This window comes from Durio zibethinus, chromosome 9 (genome assembly GCF_047325235.1).
Source record: "Durio zibethinus cultivar Kanyao isolate XHJ-2024 chromosome 9, ASM4732523v1, whole genome shotgun sequence".
In the NCBI taxonomy this organism is placed as follows: domain Eukaryota; kingdom Viridiplantae; phylum Streptophyta; class Magnoliopsida; order Malvales; family Malvaceae; genus Durio; species Durio zibethinus.
The window spans coordinates 3,933,677-3,957,124 of NC_143170.1; the positions used below are offsets into that span (position 1 = coordinate 3,933,677).

At 31.4% G+C, this 23,448-nt stretch overlaps 4 protein-coding genes across 5 annotated transcripts; all 4 read right to left on the reverse strand.

Moving 5' to 3' along the window:
* Nucleotides 1–1,766: 1,766 nt before the first annotated feature.
* LOC111307302 (long chain acyl-CoA synthetase 4-like) lies at nt 1,767–8,316 on the reverse strand. The gene is made up of 19 exons (XM_022905321.2): nt 8,068–8,316; nt 7,166–7,229; nt 6,959–7,048; nt 6,768–6,824; nt 6,570–6,618; nt 6,272–6,348; nt 5,995–6,034; nt 5,797–5,891; nt 5,103–5,270; nt 4,834–4,944; nt 4,667–4,754; nt 4,210–4,276; nt 3,725–3,800; nt 3,471–3,588; nt 3,113–3,358; nt 2,884–3,023; nt 2,288–2,470; nt 2,076–2,195; nt 1,767–1,953 (listed from the first exon to the last, which is right to left on the reverse strand). Exons 1-19 carry the CDS (start codon nt 8,217–8,219, stop codon nt 1,906–1,908), a joined length of 1,989 nt encoding a protein of 662 aa, XP_022761056.2. The 5' UTR covers nt 8,220–8,316; the 3' UTR covers nt 1,767–1,905.
* A 5,976-nt stretch (nt 8,317–14,292) lies between these two features.
* On the reverse strand, nt 14,293–15,994 carry LOC111307392 (putative RING-H2 finger protein ATL21B). Its single transcript, XM_022905407.2, has 2 exons — nt 15,144–15,994; nt 14,293–14,864 (listed from the first exon to the last, which is right to left on the reverse strand). The coding sequence occupies exons 1-2, from the start codon at nt 15,802–15,804 to the stop codon at nt 14,395–14,397; spliced, it is 1,131 nt and encodes a 376-aa protein (XP_022761142.2). The 5' UTR covers nt 15,805–15,994; the 3' UTR covers nt 14,293–14,394.
* A 2,636-nt stretch (nt 15,995–18,630) lies between these two features.
* LOC111307481 (putative RING-H2 finger protein ATL21B) lies at nt 18,631–20,746 on the reverse strand. Its single transcript, XM_022905501.2, has 2 exons — nt 19,721–20,746; nt 18,631–19,534 (listed from the first exon to the last, which is right to left on the reverse strand). The coding sequence occupies exons 1-2, from the start codon at nt 20,394–20,396 to the stop codon at nt 19,422–19,424; spliced, it is 789 nt and encodes a 262-aa protein (XP_022761236.2). The 5' UTR covers nt 20,397–20,746; the 3' UTR covers nt 18,631–19,421.
* Nucleotides 20,747–20,821: 75 nt separating this feature from the next.
* LOC111307363 (RING-H2 finger protein ATL20-like) lies at nt 20,822–22,871 on the reverse strand. Of its 2 annotated transcripts, XM_089765541.1 has the most exons (3): nt 22,115–22,871; nt 21,371–21,480; nt 21,029–21,297 (listed from the first exon to the last, which is right to left on the reverse strand). In XM_089765541.1, the coding sequence occupies exons 1-3, from the start codon at nt 22,788–22,790 to the stop codon at nt 21,172–21,174; spliced, it is 912 nt and encodes a 303-aa protein (XP_089621667.1). In that variant the 5' UTR covers nt 22,791–22,871; the 3' UTR covers nt 21,029–21,171. The 2 variants fall into 2 exon arrangements, with proteins under 2 accessions (XP_022761110.2, XP_089621667.1); XM_022905375.2 differs by having other exon boundaries at nt 20,822–21,480; nt 22,115–22,862.
* Nucleotides 22,872–23,448: the final 577 nt, after the last annotated feature.

A 23,448-nucleotide genomic window follows, 5' to 3' on the forward strand; every position in this document is an offset into this window, starting at 1 on the left:
TTTTTGCTCGTTATTTGTGTTTCCGTTAGCTTAATTAATTGATTATGCAGAATTTTGCATGTTTATTATGTCATATGAACTTCACAAGAGGAAACACCGAATGAATTGAAGATATATAGTTGTAAAGAGATAAGTAATAAAAATTTTTTAATTTGAAAATTAATTTAATTGATTCATGTAATTACTTTTAAAATGATGTTTAATAAATTTAAATTTTGATATTTATAATATGTTTTTCTATATCAAGCTTTTTAATAAAAATACATTTTTCTTGTACAAAAAACATTTTTTGACCTTTTATATATATTATATATTGCAACTGACAAATTAAGCTAGAAAAGTAGAAGAACAAGATTGAAGTATAGCAGAGATGGCTGTAAAGACATAAGTAATACATTTCCCTTTTTTTTTCTCTTGTTTGTTTTTTCAAATAAATAAAAAATTATGGATGTAAACAAATAAAACACCTGTTGAACTAGTGAACTTGTTCGATTACAACTCATTTATATTTGTTCATTAAGTTAAAAATAATTTTGAACAAAATTTTAAAGTTCATTTAATAAATAAATAGAGTTCAAACATTAATATGTTTAGGTTGGTTTATGTTGTGAACAAGTTTATTAAGTTCGTTTATGAATAAACTTAGATAAAAACTTGATAATGATATATTTTGTCATTGTTAAATAAGTTCATTGTAACTTTAATATCTTTTAATATAATCCAAATCATGATTTAAGATTTGTACAATTGTAAAGTACGCATTTTATAGTAATCTTTTATGTACTTAAAATTGGAGTTATGATAAATTTTGAAAAAAAAAAAAAAAAAAAAACGAGGAGAAGCTTTTCTTCATAGTCTCTTTAAGCAATTCCATATAGATAGGAAATCAAAACAAAAGGAAACGTTGATTCTATGTTTGCCACTGCCCATTTTCGCTTAGATTGTTGGCTTATCAATTTCGGGCAGCATTTTTATGTTTTCTAGATAATTGAAATTTCAAGTCATGTTTAATGATTTATTTAAAAAGCTTGTTTGAGTTCAACTAAAATTCATTTGTGTTCATTTAAATTTAGCCGAATTGATTTTGAATGAATTGATATCCGACTCGATTCATTTACAATCTTATCAAAGATTAAAGTATAGCATAGAAAATTACTTAGAAAATTACTTGCCATATAGTTTCCGCCTTTGATACGGGTATTGTAACACTCAATCTAATTGAAATTGAGAGAGAATATACATTTTAAGGCAATTAGCTGACAATAGATATAACCAAAAGAAGAAGATTTTACAATTGCTTTATTATCTTGAATTCTTTTGATGAAAACTGTTTTCGCTTCTCAATCTCACTCTTTCAACCCTTTCTCGTGTGCGCGAAGGATGGTAAAACTGCAAAAATTTATTCTCAAGGAAGAAAGATGTGAATTAGAGCAAAAAAATAATAAGAGAAATTGCAATAATGTCGTGTCACCAAATACATTTTCTACTTATAGATTGAGGCCAAAAAATTAATAGTAAAGCAAACAAAAAAGAGTTAATTTTAAATAATTAATTTTATATTTTTATGACAATTGTAATGATTTTATTTTAATACTCCATTTGGGAAAATAAATTTTATCTAATTTGCGAGAGTATCATGCCAAATTAGGAACCGAACAACATTTGGGGTTCATAACCTTGAACCAAGAAACTACTGTATGTTTGACGTTTTATCCGCAGGCCCTTTTTTTTTTTTTTTTTGATAATTTTCTCCGCAGTTCATTGAATTGGGTAAAAGTAAACAAATTTGACTATATTTAGTTATTTACAGTCCAAACTACCAAAAGAAAAGAAAAGAAATGTAACGCCAGATACCCAAATCGCAGAACCAACCCCCTTAGGACTTCCAATGGAAGTATTGTATTTTCAAGCATTTGGCTTGTTTGCACGCTTGTACATGTCGTCAATAACACTCTGCATTCAAAGTATTTTTTGTTTTATCAGTGCTCGGGCGCAGGCATGTAGTCGTGCTCGTCCACATGCATGCATGCATTCACGCATAGAAAAAACCAAAAAGAAAGAAGAAAAATAGCTACCTGATAATATTTAAGTAATTGAGGCCTCTTCTTCTTATATGTTGGTGTGAGTAGGTCGTGTTCCATGTCAAATGGTACAGGGTCAAGATGAATAGCTTTTATAAATTCAAAACCTTTCAGCTGTAAGAATAACACCAACGATTAAAAGTTCAATTTCCATTTTCTTTCCTTTTTCTAAGTACAATAAAGAAAATGTGTTTTGAATAACTAACCTTTTTCTCCTTGCCAATCTTTGTGAGCTGCCCAAGTATGTACTCTTTTGCCATGGGATTTTGACAGATGGAATCGAAGTCGCCACTCACACCATTATCATCAGCCCAGCGTTCGAGTGCTTGCTTATTGGGGTTAACCACAGCTACAAGGAAGGACTCAAAGCTGTTCCCATAAATCCATATCTGAAATTGATAAAGACACGGTAACTGCTTAAAAGAATGCCAATCTCCAGAAAGGTAAGATAAATCTGAAATAAACTATACAGTTTATTTTACATTAAGCATCCTTATAATCATGAAATATATATACATATATATATATATATATATATACACACACAATAAAGCAACCATATCAATTTCTACAACAGAAATTTCTACACCCTCTGCACCAAATATTGCTACGATGTATGAGTGATAAAGACTTGAAACGCACAGCTAACCAAGGAATGCAATCATAGGATGAGTACAGGATAAAAATGTTCAATTGCCCATCATTTTCAAAACATTTAACTTGAAGATTCAGTATATGGCAATACAGAAACATAGAGACAAGCACTGGATGTTGACATATTGACGAGAGCAAAAAGGTATACCGAATCAATATCAGACACAAGACCATAAATATTCTCCAGGTTCTCAACTGCAACATATTCCCCTTGTGAAAGCTTAAAAATGTTCTTCTTTCGATCAATAATTTTCATGCTTCCATTTGGTTGCCACTCACCAACATCCCCTAATGAACAAATATGAAATGACATCGACCTGGAGATAAACTAATGATATGTAGAACCTTAATTTAAGAAGAGATATGAATTAGCAGACCTGTATGGAACCACCCATCAATCAATACCTCTTTGGTGAGGTCTTCACGTTTGTAGTACCCTGAGAATAGCGTACTTCCCTTGATACAAATTTCCCCACGTGGTGTGCTTGCAAGGGCATCATATCCCATTTCAGGAACAGATTCTAGGCGTACATCTACATTTGGTACTGGAGGCCCCACGGTACCAAGCATTGACAATTCATTAGGTAATGAGACAAAAGTCCCTGCGCAACTCTCTGTCAGACCTACATTCATATCCATATAAAATTGATCAATGTTCATGTTGTGGTAAGCGTGCACAATCAGTAAAGAAAGGAATTATCACATGTACAAAGGCTATTTTCAGATATAGTATACCATATCCTTGCAGAACATGACAACATGCCACCACTCGCAGGAACTCTTCCACATGAGCAGAAAGAGGTGCCGCTCCAGATAGAATAAGGCGTACATTCCCTCCCAATCCTTGCTTTACCTGAAAAAATTGCAAATACGAATGAGATTCAAGTAGTCAACAGGATTTATGTGCATGTAATGTGGTTTATTATTGGCTTTTGACCAGCATGCAAGGAGCCTTGTGTGTATTATATAACAATGAAGACTTTCATCACCTTACTAAATACAACTTTGTCACAAATTGGAGATGCCTCTCCATGTTCGTAGCCGTTCCTCATGTTATAGAATTTGCTGTAGGGGTTATCATAGATGTCAGAACTCAGAACCAAACAGCAATGCAGAAATATGGAAATTAACCGGAATCAACAGAAATAAGACAAAAGCCAATAAGCACTAATCCTAATTAGGTAACCCCACTAAACAAAGTAACAACAAATGCAAGGACAGAGTGCAAATAAATATGAACTAATGCAAAAGTTCAAGATAAAGTTTAATGCCCAAAGGGATTGAAATAATTCTAGTTTCATCTACAAGGAAAAAGATACAAGGAAAGGCAATATCCTTTGTTCTTAATTCCAATGATCTGTGGTGCTGAAACTAATTTCCTTCTTTAACCCTTCTTTTACTCATTATTTATTGGCAGTCAGCAGACAAAATGAACTGCTTCACATAAGCAAACCAAAAAATGAAAGTAACTTACTATGAGTATGCAACATCAAACAATGTCTTTTTCAATAAGCCTCCCCCAGAAATCTTCTGTAGTAAACCTGACAATGTGACAATTTATGAGTCTCACAGCTAATAAATCATTGCAGAGTCCTTTTGAAAGAAAACTTCATATAAATTTAATTAAACAATATAAAATAGAATCAATTCAGTTCATTGCATTTGTTTAAATATATACTAAAATGGGCATAAAAAATATACTTGAACCAGAATTTAACTATGAGATTTCCACCCCAATAGAAAAAATAAATAAATTAGGATGAGTTTTCCAGCAAGTGCATGTTCCAGGTTGCTTACTATAACCTTCACAAACAAGCCAAAATGAAATTGCCAAATCCAGATTTCAAAGACCGCTTCAATACCTTAATAGTGTTTAGAAAAATGCTGGAAATCAATCTCCTCAGTACATTCAGGGATAAAAGAAAGTTTACCTGAATAGATTCTATCTAACACACGGGGAACAGCACAGAAGATACTTGGCTTTAGTTCCCCAATATCTTCAACCAATAGTTTCACGTCCTGCAGATGCAATAAATAAGCAATTACTTACTTGAATAAGCTCTTATTTGTTGAGACAACATCAAATAATCATGCTCACCCCACGCCAGAATCCTATTGAGGCACCATGTGAAATAAATAACTCCTCAATCACCCGGTCAAAGATATGCGCAAGAGGAAGATAAGAAATATATATATCCTTTGTTGTCAACTGTAAAATTTCACAAGAAACGAACAAATGAGAGAGTGAAAGCAAAAAAGAGAAAAATCATATGTCAAAATTTAATGTGGAGAAAAATAAGACAGGTCAAATGAAGTGACTAGGGAAACAATTTGTCTTGGAATCAGAAAATTAAATGAAAAGATCACCTGTTCATTTACATGCTCTAGTAGGCGTTTCACCCCAGCTATAAGAGTAACGATACTATCATTTGAAATCAATACTCCCTTGGGATCACCAGTTGTTCCACTAGTATACATTATCGTGCAGATATCACTTTTCTTCTTTAATGGAAGATTGAATTGTTTATTTTCTCCCTGCAAGAAACAGATAAGAACTTAAACCAGAATCAATAGTGTGTTAGAACTTAAATCAGAATCAACAATAACTAAAGATGAAGAAGCAAACCAAACAACTATCAAATAAGCATGAGACATGCTTATCAAATACTATCTATAAAACAGTGTTGGAAAATTGCTAGAGCATCCTCAATCAGAATGAATCCAAAGAAAACGCCAACTAATATATTTTTATAGGGTCAAAATGGTAAAATTATCAAGCAGACGGATCATCGCTTTTGCAAATCTAAAATTCAGCAATAAATGAAAAATTATTCTCAGAGGACATTAGATAGAGGTCAATGCATGAAAATGTACAGATCCTTAGCTCATATTAAAGATTTGCAATGCAAAGCCACAAACTTGTTTTTTTACAGCAAGATGTTTTTCTCTGAACTCATAACTAACATGGCTGGTAGTCTGCCAAAAAAGACACAATAACTTCTGCAGTATAAAGTTATTTACCAATAAATTCAAGAGGAGAATAACAGAGCAAGTAGCCTACCAACTGCAAAAACTCTTCCCAATCATATATTGCCAAATCATACTTCTCAGCTTCCGCCTTCTGCTCAAGTGTTACCTTCCCAAAGCTAACAATTGCTGCATATGAAACATACACGCATGAATTATTTCTAAAACAGTAGAACAAGAATAGTTCCCCCCCCCCCCCCCCCAAAAGAAAAAAAAATTTTTGACAACTTACTTCTCAAGTATTGTGTTGAGTTCGGAAATGTTTTAAACAGCTGAAAGGGCAAAGAGAAACCTTACATGAGAAAAATAACTACCAATGTAAGTACAAATTCTCTGATCAAAACCAACTATGCAAAAGTGAGCAGCATCTATAGGAGCAAATACTGATAATAAAAAAACTACAAATCAATTTGGTACACAGATAACTTATTTTACCCAGAAAAAAATATCTTTCCCAATTGTTCCCATAACAATCCTATGATTCCAAATATAGACGTAAATATGCTTACCTCATTAATCTTCTTTTCCTCTACAAAAGCAATTGAAACTTCAGCATGGCATATGATGAACTCCACAGCACCAGCACCTATAACATCGATGACAAAGGATCAAACATTCACAAACGGTATGCACGTTACATTGAGATGCACACATAATTAAAAGAGTTTAAATATGTTATTAATAACAGACTATCACCATATTCAAATATGAAGAAGCCTACATAACACAGATATGATTATTGTTTGCTGATAGGAGTGATTTAACAAAATTCAAAGCATGCTTTTGTTTGTTCTCAAGAAGAATTACCTAAAGTGTCATATAAAGGAACACAATAAAGTCCATGAGCATTGCATGCCTGTATCAATGTTGCTGCATTAGTAAACATTTTGGGCAACAAGCGTTTTGATAGAAAAGTATAGGCTCAACAGAAACAAGTTACGGTGACATCCAAGTAACTGGAGATGTCTACCATGCAAATCAGACAAAAACATGCCAGAACCATACCTCCATGCTCATTATCCACTCTGGGCAATTGGCGCCATAAATACCACATTTTCCTCCCTGTAAGAAAGAATAAAAAGCATAAAATTTGTAAAATGTACATAAATTGTGGCTCTGGACAATGATCACAGAAATAGTATTTTTGTTATAAAAATTTTAACAATGATTTTACAATGAAAAAATTAGAACATTACTTCCTCAACACCACAACTTCGGATGGAATTTCCAACTTTTATTACAATGTCATAAACTTCTTTGTAAGTTTGCCACACATATTTTCCGGCCTACAGTCAAAGCATAGCAATTTAGATCAACAAACTAAAAGTCAAAGGCAGCAGTACAAACAGAATGCGCAAGTAATAACAACCAAAACAAGAAAAAAATCTCCAGTGGCAACATACTTTCCCATTCACAATCTGCCGGCGACCAAGCATAGGGTTGTTAGGATATTTTTCAACTGACATGCTGCAAGGAGAAGATGAAACACAAGCCATTATCGCCAAATAGAACATCAGTCTTTCCCAGCATAATAAATACGAGCTATCACTGTCTTATAGTTAGTTAACAAGTTCAATCAGTCTGCATCCGTGACATAAGCTAAGTTATAAGTTAGCAAAAAGTTCTAATCTCCGCATCCCACAAGCACCAAAAATAGAAATAATTACTACTATTAAACATTTAAATTTTAATTTTACAGGATTAGAATGAGTTGAATGAAAGTCATCGATATTTCAACTAGAAGCAAGAAAAACTCAGTATCTTTCAACTAGAACATCAGCCTTTCGTAGCATAGTAAATTCAAATTCCGCATCCATGACTTAGGCTAAGTTATAAGTTGGCAAAAACTTCTATTCTCCAGATCCCATGAGCACCAAAAATAGAAATAATTACTGATATTAGGTATTTAAATTTTAATTTTACAGTTTTAGACTGAGAGATGAATGAAAGTCATCGATCTTTCAACCAGAAGCATGGAAATCTCAGTACCTTGCTCCTTTCAGAACGTTCAAGTTCAAAATTTTCAAATATTAGGCGTTTCCATCTTAATATAATTAAATCTTATGATCCCTAAAAGTACTGTTTCTTGAATCTGAAATGAAAGTACATAATCAAACTTAACAAATCTACTACTGAACTTAAAATAATAATAATAAACAAAAGCGGAAATTCAAAAGTTAGCAATTATTTCCAAACTCAACTGAAATCAAACCAAAAAAAAAGTCAAACCTTCTCCTATTTTCCGTATTTTTTAAGCAACCAAGCAAAAGCTTAACGTAAAAAAGAGAAAAAGCTAAAACTTAACCAGAAAATGTCCCAACAACTCTCCATTCCAGGAACCGGAGCAGGGAATCCATTCTCCGCAAAGCAACTGCGATAAACAGGGCCGATCGACGGTTTTCCATCGCTGGCGGCCTTTCCTTCCTCTACTTTTACTATATAACTCTTCTCAGCCATTTGATCAAAAGAGTCGGAATCAGATTCGCGAGACTTTCTTTGTTATATATTCTTTCTTTCAAATATATATAAATATAAATGGAAGGATCTCAGGGCTGAATGTGGAGAAGAAAAATTGTGAGTTTATAATGCCAAAAATAATTAAGTGGCCGTGGGTAACCGGCAAACTGAAAAACGCCCTTTTTTAAAATTCATTTATTTATTTATTCTTATTTTATGTGCAAGGCTGAGGCATTAATTTTGTAGCTACTTGCGGACAAGAAGAGAAGTTCAAAGTCTCGAGTGAAAGAGACTCGAGAAAGAGAGAGGACCGGGCTGGATCTGCGGTGTGACGGACAGCATTTGTGGTTAACAGAGAAATGGCAGTCCAATTCGTGTTCAACGCGTTTCGACAAGGTTGATTTTTTTGTAACTTAAGTTTTGGATTGAATAATTGTAAAATAAAATTAGAGTCAAATTTTAAATAAATTTATTTAATTTAATATATATAATTATTTTTTAATTAATTATTTTATTTTATATTGATATATATTTTAATATTTATTTAATTTTATGTTTACATTAAAATTAATATTTTATATTTAAAAAAATAATATTTTTATAAAATTTAAATCGAATTTATATAATATCATATTAGATCAAATTTAAATATAAAAAATAAAAAAATTATTTGATCAGATCAAATTTAAAATAAATAAAAATTTATTATGATCTTACTCATTGTCATCTTTAAATAAGCTCGAGATCGAAATTCATTCTAATTTTTTTCTTTGAAATTTTTTTACTAATCTATTATTTTTGTTAAATTTTGTTACAAGAGAAAATAAAATAACTTTTAAGTCAAATAAACTTTTGAATTTTATTTGGAAAAAAAATAAACTTATGTTTTTTTATTATATGAAATTACAATTATCAATTTTATTTTAGTATAAATAGAATTTTGATGGTATAAACATTTAATATTTTATTAAAATTTTCTTATTTGCATGATTTAATTTATAAAAAATACTTACAAAAAAATAAAAATGTATAACCTTAAAAAAATTATTTGCATTTTTAATAAAATCCAAAATTTTATATGTTATTTACATTTTAATTTAACCATAATCTTTAAATTAAATTTCAAATTTTCAAAAATTTATTAAAAATTTACTTTAAAGATTACACGTTATTGGTTTTATAATGTCATATACTGAGATACTATTAAGTAATTACAATTTTATTTTATTTTATTTTTTTAAGCTTTACGTATATTAAAAATTTTATTTTTTTCCTAACATATTTTTCTTTTCTATTTAATGTTTTTGTATTTCACTTTACAAAAAATAAGTAACACAAACAAATGATGTACTTTTTTTTTTTTTTAGCTTTGATCCACTTAACGACACAAAAGCCGGTCGGTAAATGTTCACGTCAAAATGACATTTTCTTTTACCATTTTGCAAGTCAATGCTGTGAATCACAACGCATGTACTTTTTTTATAAAAGAAAATTTGTAATTGGAAAATAAAAAAAAAATGATATTATATTTTTTAATATTGTTTAAGAATAATATATAAATACGAAACTATTTTGTAACGAAAATAATAAAATAATATCATTTAATTTGATATCTCATGTCTGGTTCGTTAATTGTTTTTTAGGTTTCTCCTTTTCTTATTTCTTTTGTATCACAAAAAATTATAGTGTTGTGGTCAAATTAACTTAATTTTGACTATTATTGTAATAAAATAATAAAATTTTAAAAAATAAAATTTGTAAACTTTAATAGAAATTAATAAATATTAATTACATAATTTTCTTCTTATCATCAACATTACTTGAAGTATAAAAATAATTATTTATGCTTTTTAATTTTATTTGTACATAAACTAAATTTTCATTTCTTAAATGTCAAATTTTTTTATTTGCTGTCCCTGTTGAATAAAAAATTAAAATGATGATCAATTAACATATCTCAACCTACAAGATATAGAATCATATAAAATAACACAATAATTGAGATCACAGCTCAATATTTTATATTATCTATATGACCTATTAAAACATATTGATATTTTTATATTCATAATATTCTTTTTTTTTTCTCCCTCAAACTCGATCCATGCTAAAGAAAGGCATTACTGGACCGAGAATCACGCTTTCAAACTTTTTGGAAACAACGTGAATCCGTCGCTGATTACAAAAAAGAAAAAAATTGTATGACAAAATTATTTTACATCAATATATATTTATTTAATTTAAATTATAGCATAGAATTATTATTAAAAAATAAATTATTTATTACATATCATATTAAATAATAAATATTTATTTTTGTAAATTTATTAATGATTTTAATGATAAATGATTAACTTCTTTGATATTTATATTCTTTTTTTTTTTTGTTAAAACTCATAAAAAGGTTTTTTTTTTTTTTTTCTGAGGCAATCAATGGAAAATAAACAAAATTTTAATCATCTATAAGCAATTTAAGCAAAGTTCAAACATAAAATAATTCATAAATGCCCAAAGCAGATCAACCTAAATCCAAACGAATATTCAATTTATATGTTAACCGGAAAAGCAAATTATGCATGTGGGTGGTTGGTTGGTTGGTTGGTAGGAAGGCTTAGGGGGCAGGAGGAAATGGAGATTGAAGGAGGGCGAGCGAGGGAGAAATGAACAAAATAAATGAGGCAAAAGGAGGAAGGTAGGGGGGAGGAAAGTGAGATCGAATTGCTTTTGGCTGTCTTTTATGGTCCTTACTGTCTGCTAACTGTTCGTCAAATTGATTCATAAAAATCTTTAACTGTTAACCAGACGCGGCTCATTGAATTAAAAAATTATGGGTGAGACGTTGGATTTAAGGCATTCATATATAAATAGATATAACTATAGATAAATTCAAAGTATAGTTTCAAGTATTTCGATAAAGATTAAAATTTGTACTTCTTTTTTTCATTTCCTTTTATCTATTTTTTTAAATATTTTAAAATTATGTCTTTTTTCAGTATTTAAAAATTCTATTTTTTATGATTTTTTTAAACTTTTTGACATTAAAAATTATGAAACTTTAATTTTATAAAAAAATTAATTCTAATGTTAAATATATTAAAAATAAATTTTTTTTAACTCCGTAAAAATTAATATATAATAAATATTTTGAGACAGAAAGTATAATTATCAATTATAGCATTTTCGAGAAAAATTTTCAAAACTTATTTTTTAATTATAAGAATTTTTGTTAATGAATATTTTTAAATATTTTTTTAAAATTCTTATATAAAAATATTATATTAACTGTATTGAAAGTCATTAATGAAATTATTAATGATTATATTTAACACAAAGTTATTATAAATAAAAATATATTAACTAATCTTGAATAACGTTTTCGAGGCCAAAAATTAATATTCAATAATATTCTAAGAGCCTTTAAAAAATCAAAATTAAAAATGAAAATCAACACACAAAAAAATCATATGAATAAAATCAAATGCCCAAAAAGAAGAAACAAACATTAACAGCCAATCAAATTACAAAAATCAAAACTCCAAAGTAAAAACCAATCAAAACTAAAATAATACACAATCACATGCTTTTTTTTTTTAAGAAAAAATCTAATCAAAATTCCAAAGTAAATCATATTTTTCTTGACTGGATTAACTATAATGAATTTTTTTTAAGCAATAGCGCCCGTGAGTTTTAATTATTCAAAAGAAAAAAAATTAAGGTTTTGGTTCAGTGTTAATGGGTTAATTAGAAGTAAAGAAAAAAAAAAAAGAGAATAGAAGATGAAGTGTTAAATTTTTATGGGATAACTTCAGAAAAAATAATTAAAAAACTCTATCTAAGTTCTGCCCTTGATAAATAAATATTTTAACGAAAATAAAATAATTTAATTAATAATTAATTAATTTAATTGATTAAAATTTATTTATTTTAATAAAAAAATTTTTAATTTAAATTTTATCAATGATAACATGTTTAAAATTATCTTAAATGCATCTCTTTTTAAATAAAGATGAAGGACAAATCTTTCCCATCTTTTCTCTTTAGAAGAAAAAAAAAACATAACAAAATTCCGATTTGAGATGAAACCAACCAACCACATCCTATTTTATAAAAAATTGGCCAAGGCAATTTTCTTCGACAAGTGGTATTATAAAAAAAAAAATGGCCAAGTATCACTCAACACTGACTTGACAGTACTAAGAAAAAGACAAACAATTTGATTCATCATGATCGGAAGGAGTCCAAGTAAAATGGTTAACAATTAAATCTTGGATGTCTAAATTGGAATTACTGGCACGCCACACCTTCATCATTACTTGTCACTATTCTATTTATTTCATAAGTTTTTATCATTTTAAGTAACGTCATTCAACCTGTCACGTTAACCGGAAGGTCAACTAACATTAAACTTGCAAGACCAAAACCCAATACCATTTAGCAACACGTTTGTGGAGGATTTACTCAAGTGTACGCGTTAGAAAATGACTAATGAAACATTTGTAAATTTAACGTAAATTATCATTGAAGCTTTGATATTGTTGAGCTGTTACTAGCTGCTACAAGATTATAACTCTTACTATCTTGCAGGAAAGGCTACGCCTAAACGCCATTGAAACGAAGAATAGAAGTTCCTCTAATAAAATGAAAAATAAGAAGAAGAATAACCAAATTAAACCGTAATCAAAGGAAGATAAATGCAGAAAAAATATATTAAAAATGAAAAAAAAAAAAACTAAAATAGCAGTACACTAAGATTTCTAAGGTAAAATCTTGGACACGAAAACAGAGTAAACAACTAAAATAATACCGGAAAGAAGATGCAAAAATTCGACGTTTCTATCTCTTGTGTTCGACAGATAGAAGGTTCTATCAGGTGCTCAAACGAACAAGGCGCTCTCCGAACAGAATTTTGAACAGAACCGGGTTTAACTCCCCGCTTTTGAGTTGAGTTCCTTGTACTTTTCTTTTGTTGTCCTCAACATATAGAAACTTTCAAGGGTAATCCCGTCCTTTTGACGTCGATAGAATGGACCTCCTTTGATAATTTTGGGTCCAGCTTAGCCCAATCATCGACTGCCATTGCTTTCTTTTTCTTTTTCACCTTTCAATTTTCATGAAAGGGTGATGGATTTGTTTTGAGCAAAGGCCATAGCTCAATGGCCAATGGACTCCTGCCGGCCTTTTAACATCTCACAATAATTTTTGGAATTGAAGAACTGCTAAGTCCCTTGAAAAGGTAAACCAACTTTAATTATGTAGTTCTTAATCAAATTAACGTTCGTTGATTTTTTTCATTTTGAAAAAGATTTTTTTGCATATAGTATCTGAGTGCATAATCAAACTAATAAATCATCAAAATATAGACGTATGCCAAGTATTAGCGCCATGGATTTTTTGTTTAATTAGCCACCAATAAAATTCATTCTTTTTCAACAAAATTTGATTTCTGCACGAGAGATTGAAGCGGGGACAGCCACAGCGATCAGGTTGGTTGTTGAGACGGAAAGGGAAGCGAATCCATTGGTTCCCGTATGAAACACGGAAAATTTCAACGCTTGTTGATGGTTGAAGAGAGAGTAAAAGAAAGGATAAGATAAGGATAGGTAGGTTGTTTTAAAGAGAGCCATATGGTGCTAAATGAAAGCTACAAAAATTATGTTTGCCTTTCAAACTTTCATGACTAGTAAGTACACAAAGAAAAATTAAAGAATTTTATAATAAATTGTATGATCCAAAGAAAATGAGAGAGAGAACATAAAGAAGAGTTCAAAGATGTCATTTTATGCTTACTCGTATGGCAAAAAGAGATGTATGATTTGTTTTTCTTCGAAACTTTCCTGGTGTCCATTTATAATGGTTCAATGGAAATGAGTCAAAAGAGTAGGTAATTTTTATAGTATTTTGAGAATTTCTCGGAGCTCAACTGTTGGAATAGGTGAGGGAGATTGTGGTTGGTGGCAGCAAGGCCGGATCATTTTCTAGAAAATTAAGGTTCCAGCCGCCATGTATGATCAAAGTATAACACTGCAAGGATAAAAGTTTGTACGTACAGAGGGCTGACCGGTAAATGAGGGACTTAACAAATTAATTTGGAATATTTTGGAGATTAACACTACGTATAATACAAACATATACTGTACCCCAAAATAATTACAAACATTTTTGTAGAATTAATCATCTATAGTGGTGGTGGTGGTGCTGATGAAGAGGGTACTGTAGAATGGATTATTAAAGCAGACTCTTGATCTGGCGATTTGCGACAGACAGGGCATGCTGCATTTAGTCTAAGCCACTCATCTATGCAGTCAGCATGAAAGTAGTGATCGCAATCAGGTATTGTTCTTATTGTCTCTTTGGCTTGATATTCTGATAGACATATTGAACAAGTATTATCATTAGGCCTTGGAAGCCGGCAGCTTTCATCAAGCAAAGTAATTGGATAGGCTTCAATCCTTGATCCATCGAGGCCATTTACAGTACGAGCGGCTAATTGCGGCTCTGCAGCCAAGCTGGATATTTCGACAGTGGATTGGTGGCGCTGATCATTACCATGGACAATGAGCTTGTGATGAATAATAAACACCACAATGAAGAAGAGGGGTGTTCCCAGGGCAAAAATTAAGGCATATTTGGCACCGTTTGAAAGACCTAAAACATTTGCAAATCAAGTTTAATTAATGGGCGAACTTACTAAATATTTAAAAGATATGTATAAAAACTATAGTTAATGAAATTAAACTAGCGTATCTAAAATCTTACAGTTTTCATAACCTTAAATTCGTTTCCTGAATTCGAGAGTTCAATTCATTCTTAATTTGATTTTTCATATTGGTCTTTTATTGGTAACTAAAGCACATAATCAATCTTGCTGTGAGAAAAAAATATATGAGAAATCATCCAAGAACATGGTTTTATTTGCAAACATACCACTTTTCTTTTTGAAATCATTGCATCCACCGGTGAATTCGCAATATCTCGAATGGTTTTCACAGTTACATGACGACTGGCAATCTGGTTCTTCCCATGTTAACAGAAGCTCACTAAGATAGTATGGCCAATTTTGAACCGGAAGGGGGACGAAAATCGTTGCTATTTCTAGACATGACCCCAACGAGGTCGACTGATTGTAAGCAATTGTGGGGATTGCAAAAACCATAAAGTTTGTATCGCTAAGGCATGAAATATATATTGCAGGATAGTCTATTGATACTAAGGAGGAACAGTTGAAAAAGATGTAGCTTTCAGGGTATTGTGGCTCAAAAGGAGTGCCATAGAGATCTAAACCCTGAAGGAGATGTTTTGCAATGCAATTCTCTGGGTCGCTGATCAGTAAATTTGTCTCTAAGTAACCGATGGCGTCGACAATAAATTCACCGCTAAAAGGAAAAGTGATCGTTGTTCGGGATTTCTTTGTGCATGAGAGATTGAAATTGGGATTGCCGCAGCAGTCCGGTTGGTCTCTTAGCCGGAAAGGGAAGTCAACTATTACATCACGGCAGGAAACCTGCTGGCATGTTTCACCGTTTGTAGATGGTTGAAGAAGCAACAAAAGGAAGAAGGGGAAGAAGAAGAGTTTTGAGTGAGCCATTTTCCTTGAAGGTATTTGCTTCTCATTTAACAAAGAAATTTGTTAATTCTTCCCTCGTAATCGAGGCCTACGAAACAAAGAATAATTTTAAGTTGGATAAATAGTTTAGACAGATAATCCAATCAAACAAGTCAATTAGGAGGCTTCCCATAGTTTTGCTGTAGTTGTTGTTGAGCTTTTGAATGTATTATTTATTATATGTACATAAAAACATAAATATATGCAAACAAATTGATTCTTTCTCAATTGTCCTATCAACTTTTTTAATTGGGTTAATTTGAAATTGGCCACAAAGTATATTATTTGTCATGATTTGGTAACTTAATTTTGTTTTCATCAAATAATTTGCACAATTGACTTGTAGTGTTAGATAAAATGATGAGAAAGAATTGTACCAAACAATTACGTCACATTAGTATATGTCCATTATATTCAAATCATACTACATAATCATGTTATTAAAAAAAGTTTACTCTTTATTATTCATCACATACGATAATTAAATGATAAATCACATCAGCATATGTTCTTTTCATTCAAATCATATGATATAGTTATGTTATAAGAAAAAAATCAATTATTTATTACACATAATTTGTGATAATTATGATGAATATATATTTAAATATATTTATTAATTATTTTATAATAAATAATTATTTTTCAATAATGTGATTACGATTGATGATTTGAATAGAAAGAATATATGTTAACATAATGTAATTATTTCATTTAATCTTATATTCTAAAATAGTAGATATTAATCAATAAAAATATGTCACGTGTCATAATTTTATTCGTTGATTTCTTATTATATCAACATATTATTAACGAAGTTGATGTTTTTAACAAATGATTTGATATAATAAAAGTTGATGTATCAAATTGTAAATTCTTTTATAAGTTCTAAATCGTAAATAATGATATAGTTCAAGAGCCGGATTATATATTATTCTTTTTAATTTAATAAAAAAATCTTATTTTTTATTTTTTAAAATATTATTAAAAAAAATTATATTATGTATATTTTAATTTTTTCTGTATATAGTATTGTTTTTTATTTTAATTAGAAAAAGAAAAAAAAAACGAATTCATGTTCTTATCCAAGCCATCAAGGACAATTTTCTTCACGTTATGAATCAATTATATTTCTAATTATAGAAGTTCTTATTGCTTTCAATCCACATTAAATACTAAGATAAGAAATTAGAAACATTAACAAGATTCCTTTCATTGTTCAATTTTTTTTGTACCCTTCTAATTTGATGAATTGATTGATAAAATAATACGATTGTGGGACTTAAAACGGGGTCGTGTATGTACGTATAATTAAAAACAAAAAAGAAGATATTTCCCCGTTACTTCTTGGTACAACGAGGAGATAATCAATATCACAGTTCCAACCTCGAATTTTACACTTCTAATTTAATATTGTTGTTATGGTTGAAAAAATTTTAAGTTCAAAGAATATGTTTAAAATGTAAAATGAAAAAAATGTGATTAAAAATTTTGAATGTTTAGTATTGTTGTTAAAAAATATCGTGAGTAATTGAAATATTTAAAAGTATATGTATAAAATAATAAAATATTATAAATATAGGGATAATAAAGTAATTTTTTATTTCCAAAACACTTCTTGAAAAGTTGTTTATTTGAGTTGAAAAATTAGTTTTTAAATTGAAAGTTCAAAATTTTTTTAATTATTTAACATTACATTTAGATCAAAAGTAACTTTGAAATGTAAAAATTACTTTCAACAACAATAGTAAACGAATTGAGACCAATTAACGGTTCTATTTCCATGCTTACGTGAGAAACTACGATAAAATTCTGTATTTAATTAATAAGCTCTAGCATAGAGTTAGTAATTTAATCCATTCTCGACAGATTTCGGCTCGACTTAATCTTACGGGATCGAATTTTTTTTATAAAATTCAAATTTCGGATCAAGTTGGATCGGGTAAGATTATGAAATAACTGGGCTCGAATCAGATTCAGATTTTAGACAAACTCGACCTGACCTGATATTATATAAAAAATATTTTTTAATTAATTATTTAATTTTTTTTATATATATATTTATATAATGATATTTTTAAATATTTATATTTTAAAAAAATAATATTTTATTAATTTCAAATTGAGTCTAATCGAATACGATTTATATAATATCAGGTCGGAGTTGGATTCAGATTTTAAAAAACAAAAAAAAATTGGATAAATTAAATTCGGGACGAACAAAACTCACCTCAAACCCGACCTGATGTCAACTCTACTTTAGCATTGGGTATATACAAACAGAAAAGTTGTAGGAAACTTACATTAAACAATTAATTCCAATGAGAACTTAATGAGACAAATTGGAGGCTGACCTTTAGAATATGTAGAGATGATCGTTTCAGCAGCTAATATGGTAAATTTGATTCTGTGCTCACCGTTTTGTAATTTGGAAAACACAAATTAAAACAAAGAAACAAATGGTTAATTGATATTTGTCGTCGGTCTAATTTCAAAGTCCAAATTTATGTTTCTTTTTTAACATTAAAGGTACTGACTAAACTTAATTTCGTGTGCCGTATTTGTTTCCAAGAAATTAAATGAACAAATAATCATCAACTGATTTACTACAATATTCTTATTTTAGAGCGTAAATGGTTAAAAGAACAATTAGGACTCTAAGAGGTTAAATTTTTAGATTATTTCAATGGTTAGATTTTGTACATTAATTTGAAATTTGTCATGTAATTAAAAAAAAAAAGAGAATTCGTGTTTGTCAGTTTCTTCTCATAAACGAACAAATCATCCACACTATCTTGTTCATAGCATTATTTTGAACGACTAGCCACCTTGTTTTTATTCCATATTAAATATTAATTAATATGAGATAACAAGATATATACAGGGAATAAATGCATAAACTAATCATGATTCTGGCATCTAGGATTCATATGTATGCCTTGCATTTGCATGATTTTTGTTGTATTCTTCCTTTTGAGAGGTCAATTACATCTTGAATTTCTCTGTTGGGTATGCTGTCATGGTTGATATTCAATGTCACCCACCCATGCATTTAAATGGAACCAAAAAATAAGAAAAAGCAAAAACAGAAAGAAAAGCGCTTAATGCACGGTAAATTCTAATTGGTAATCCTGGGTATAGAATAATTGCAAATAAAATATACATTGAGATGAAAAATCCAAGACAATGCAGCTTGGCTTGACCTCTGACGTTTTTCTCATTGATATCCTCTAGAAAGCATACTAAAATCCAATGCTTGCGGCTTTCAAAAACAGTCTCTGTTACTGACTAAAAAAAGCATATTTTTGTAGTATATTTTAATTGCGACACAAAGGACAAGTTGCATTTCGTTTAAGCCACTCATCGATGCAATCAGCGTGAAAGTAATGCATGCAACTAGGTATGGTTCGTAAAATCTCGTTGGCTTGGTACTCTAATAGACATATTGGACAAACATCGGCACTGGGTTTTGGTAATTGCATGCTTTCACCGAGCAACGTCGTGGGATACATTTCGATCGTAGGCTTGTCGAGTCCCTTTGCGAAAACATTTCCCCCTTGTAGAGTGTAAGTGGAGTTGGAGATGTCAGCGGCGTTGGGTTAGCTTTGGCCACGACGCTCTATCTTGCGTTGGACGCAAGTTATAAGCCCAAAGATGCACAAGACACAAGCCACAACAAAAATGGCGGCGTATATAGTATTTGATAGAAATCCTGAAAAAGCAGATTAAATTGAAGTGATGAATGATCTCAAACTTCATAATTAACATGGGAAGTGATCTTTACATGCTTTTTATTTCTTTTTATTTTTTCATAATGACCATCTATTGACCTGTTTTATTCAAAATTCATTCCTGAAATTTATCAGTGAACAATAAAAAAAATGGAATTAAAGCTTACGAGGATCAACAGGATCGAAGCATCCCATATCCAAACTCATAGTAGCCTTGAACTGGCAAATCCCTGCAACGCTTTCACACGATTGGCAATCTGGTTTTTTCCATGTTAAGGTGATAAAATCACCAAGAGAGTCAGAAGAATCATCAGCCCGCAAACTCGGGTATAAAAACGTTGCTATCTCCGAACAACTCAATATATTGGAGACATTGTAACGATCATTCGGTAAAGCCACGACGGAATAACTTTCGCTACTAAGACAAGGAATTGGTGATACTCCGGTAATTAGGAAAATCAGTGGATCGGATGTGCAGTTGAGAAACGTGAAGTTTCGAGCGTAAAGTGGCTGAAAAGGAGTGTTCAAGTAATCAAATCCCTGAAGAAGACGTTTGGCGGTGCAGTTACTTGGATCACTTATGCTAATAAGTTGCCATAAATAGTCGATGGATTCGATTCTGAATTCACCGGATGGAAATGTTAGGATGTTTTGGGTTTCGTTTTCGCATAAGACAGTGAAGCCCGGATAGCCACAGCGGTTCTCAGGTAGGCTACTGATAATCTGAAAAGGGAAGCGAATCGGCACCGGTCCGCATCTGGTTCGGCATATTTCATAGCCTTTTGATGGCTGAAGAAAGAAGAAGAGGAAGGAGAAGAACAAGTAGAGTTTGAAAGAAGTCATTTTTTACCTTTGCTCTAGAAGAGGTTGGCATATATTGTTGTTATTGTAACTCTCACCATTAGAATCGCTTTATCCAAAAGCAAACAACAAATTTCTCTGTTTTATGTACTGGTGTGATGTGCTAGCTTTGTTTGGTAAGCAACGCGTACGAAGTGGAAAGCTGTAATTTTTTTTTAATTTTTTTTACCCAGATAATCCAATGAAAAAGAGAAAGATTAGAGACTGACCTTGGAAATTATGTAGATAATTAATTCAGCAATCTTGATCTCATACTGTTGGTATAATAAAATATCACCTAAAATTACTGTAATGCAATTAATTAATTAAAATTCAATATTTTGATGCTTTATTAAAAGTTTTTATAGGATCCATACTCTGGACCCTTAGATAATTTTTTCTATGATGGGTTAATTGCAAGATTATAATATAATGAAATTTCAAATTTGTGTTAAATCAAAGACAATTGACAAACACTGTTGCAATTAATGTTCTGAAACGAGAAATTTGTTTGTTTGACAAAATACAAAAATCCATCAAGCACACAGCAGGAAATTCCCAAAACTACATACATTATACACAGGAGCTGATAAATGGCATGTAATAGAATTTGTCTATGATGGTAAGAGAGAAGCTGATGATGAAGAGGAAGATATAGATGGGGTCATTCCAGCAGATTCACCGGGTGAATTACGACACAAAGGGCATGAACCATTCATCTTTAGCCACTCATCTATGCAATTGGCATGGAAGTAATGGTTACACTCCGGTATAGTTCTTAATGTCTCCTTAGGCTGGTACTCTGATAAGCATATGGGGCAAGTGCTATCGTTAGGCTTAGGAGGACGCCCGCTGTCACCGAGCTTAGTCTTGGGGTAGGATTCAATAGTTGGTCCGTCGAGTCCTGCCACAAAAATAGCCGGTGAAGGGGAGATTGATGTGGAGAATTCGAAGCTGGGGAGGTTGCGTCGACGTACCAAAGCTGTCACTCGGCTACCAACGAACGAAACGAGCCCAATTAGGCACAGGAAACCCGGAATTCCAACGCCAATTGTAATTCCATACTTGGCACCCCTTGGAAGACCACCTGCAATGTGAAATTAATTTCAGTGGGAAAAGGAAAACCAAATTCCAAGCACTCTGTTGTCACAATATTGACCAAGAGATCGTGAATTTTGACAACAGATTAAAATAAATAAATTCAGTTGAGTCTGAGGAGTTTTCATAACGTGATGACTGGCGACATTTATGCATTTCAAAATGACTACAGCCACAAAAATTGTAATATATATGGGGGCTCTAAATAAATGACCCGCATCGCTTTCTCAATAAGTTGAAAAAAATGCTCCATCCAATGGATGTCGAGGCAACAATGGGAACCCAAGACCCTTCCAGTCTCCCAGATGATAGAAATTGAGTCCATTAACGCTTTGACTTTGATCAATCATACACTGTTCATCGTTTCCATTGTAAGTTTCACTCAAAAGCTTCCGATACAACACAAAATAGAAACCAAAAAAATCATCTTGATTTCTTGACTTTGGATCCAAATTAAGGATTCTGAAACGTTTTAAGCGATACTCTAATTTCAAGAACTATTAGATTTCTAGTCACGATAACAATTAACTGTAGATCACTAAGAATTCATGAAGTTAATCTTAATAGAAACCCAAATTAAGTGATTTAAACGCTAATCATAGCTGTGGTTAGTATTAGCATACCTTGGCTTGGCAGATTAATAAAGCACCCAATTTCCTGACTAGTTCTATTCTTGAACCCACAATCCCCTTGACGTTCAACGCATGACCTACAATCCGGTTTGTACCATTCTAACCAGCCTCCCTCCGTCCATCTATACAAATCAAATGGAATTGTGACGGTATTTATAAGGTGACATGAATACGGTAAACTATTGAAAGAATCCACTGAAGAGTTTGTCTGTAAAGCCACAACCGAATAATTCTGATTGCTAAGGCATGGGATTGTCCACAACCTAGCTGCTACTTCGCTATCAGAGCAATTTAAGAACGTGAAGGTATAACTGGATTCTGAGTGAAGGGGAGTTCCCGATTCATCGAAAGACCGCGAGAACCGTTTAGAGAGACAGTTATCAGGATCGTCGATCAGTATCTGTTGGGCCTCGTAATCGATGTATTTGACGGTGAATTCTACGGATTCCAGAAGATTAAGGACTAGTCCTCCTGTTTTGTTGCTGCAGGAAAGACCAAAGCCCGGATAGCTGCAATGACCATTGCGGCTGCCATTAGCGTTCAGCCCGAAAGGAAATTTAACTTCTGGTTCACGGCCCGCGCATGATGTTGAACAAGTGTGAGCAGTCGTTGGTTTTTGAAGAAAGAGTAGAAGGAGGAGGAAAGAAAGAAATGTCACAAGAGCCATTTTTCACGCTTGAATAAGAACGTCAACCAGCATGTTGCCTAAGAATATACCCGAGTCTTTCAAGGAATTTTGTGTGGAAACTTTGATGCTTTCTCTGCGACCGGAGAGAGTGCGGTTTTTTCAATTAGCAAATGTAATGTTGACACGTGTTGTCTTTTCCCACTAACACGTGATTTTGTTCAAAAATCCGTACTAATAAGAAACTTGTGGTGATCGAGGAGGTAATGGGTTGGGTCCAGAAGAATTTATGATTTTTAAGTTCATCATTAAATAAAGGTTTAAAAATTTTGTACCAATATGTAGACTGGATTAGGGCTGTAAACGAGCCGAGCCGAGCCGAATAATGAGAAGCTCGAGCTCGAGCTCGACTCACAATTCGGGGCTCGATACTCGGCTCGAGCTCGATCGAGTTTCATTTTTCAAGCTCGAACTCGATTCGTGATCGAATTCGAGCTATTCGAGCTCGCTCGATTAAGTTCGATTAATATATAAAAAAAAGCTCGATTTTTATACTCGAAAAAAAAACTCGATTATTCGAGCTCGAGCTCGAGCTCGAGATCTTTTACAACTAATTTTTATCAAACCTAATAAATATTATATTTTCAAGATAACAACAACAATAACAACAACAACAATAATAATAATAATAACTTACACA

What these genes read in the sequence shown, in the direction of transcription:
- LOC111307392 (XM_022905407.2), bottom strand. Translation starts at nt 15,804, where the DNA reads ATGGCTCACTCAAAACTCTTCTTCTTCCCCTTCTTCCTTTTGTTGCTT. An exon ending in TGATTTCAAAAAGAAAAGTG is followed by an intron (nt 14,865 to 15,143) that starts GTATGTTTGCAA and finishes CAAATGTTTTAG; the next exon opens with GTCTTTCAAACGGTGCCAAA.
- LOC111307481 (XM_022905501.2), bottom strand. Translation starts at nt 20,396, where the DNA reads ATGACTTCTTTCAAACTCTACTTGTTCTTCTCCTTCCTCTTCTTCTTT. An exon ending in CTTCGATCCTGTTGATCCTC is followed by an intron (nt 19,535 to 19,720) that starts GTAAGCTTTAAT and finishes CTGCTTTTTCAG; the next exon opens with GATTTCTATCAAATACTATA.
- LOC111307302 (XM_022905321.2), bottom strand. Translation starts at nt 8,219, where the DNA reads ATGGCTGAGAAGAGTTATATAGTAAAAGTAGAGGAAGGAAAGGCCGCC. An exon ending in TAGAGCATGTAAATGAACAG is followed by an intron (nt 4,945 to 5,102) that starts GTGATCTTTTCA and finishes GAAATTTTACAG; the next exon opens with TTGACAACAAAGGATATATA. An exon ending in AATTACTTAAATATTATCAG is followed by an intron (nt 1,954 to 2,075) that starts GTAGCTATTTTT and finishes CTTTGAATGCAG; the next exon opens with AGTGTTATTGACGACATGTA.
- LOC111307363 (XM_022905375.2), bottom strand. Translation starts at nt 22,790, where the DNA reads ATGGCTCTTGTGACATTTCTTTCTTTCCTCCTCCTTCTACTCTTTCTT. An exon ending in TATTAATCTGCCAAGCCAAG is followed by an intron (nt 21,481 to 22,114) that starts GTATGCTAATAC and finishes TTCACATTGCAG; the next exon opens with GTGGTCTTCCAAGGGGTGCC.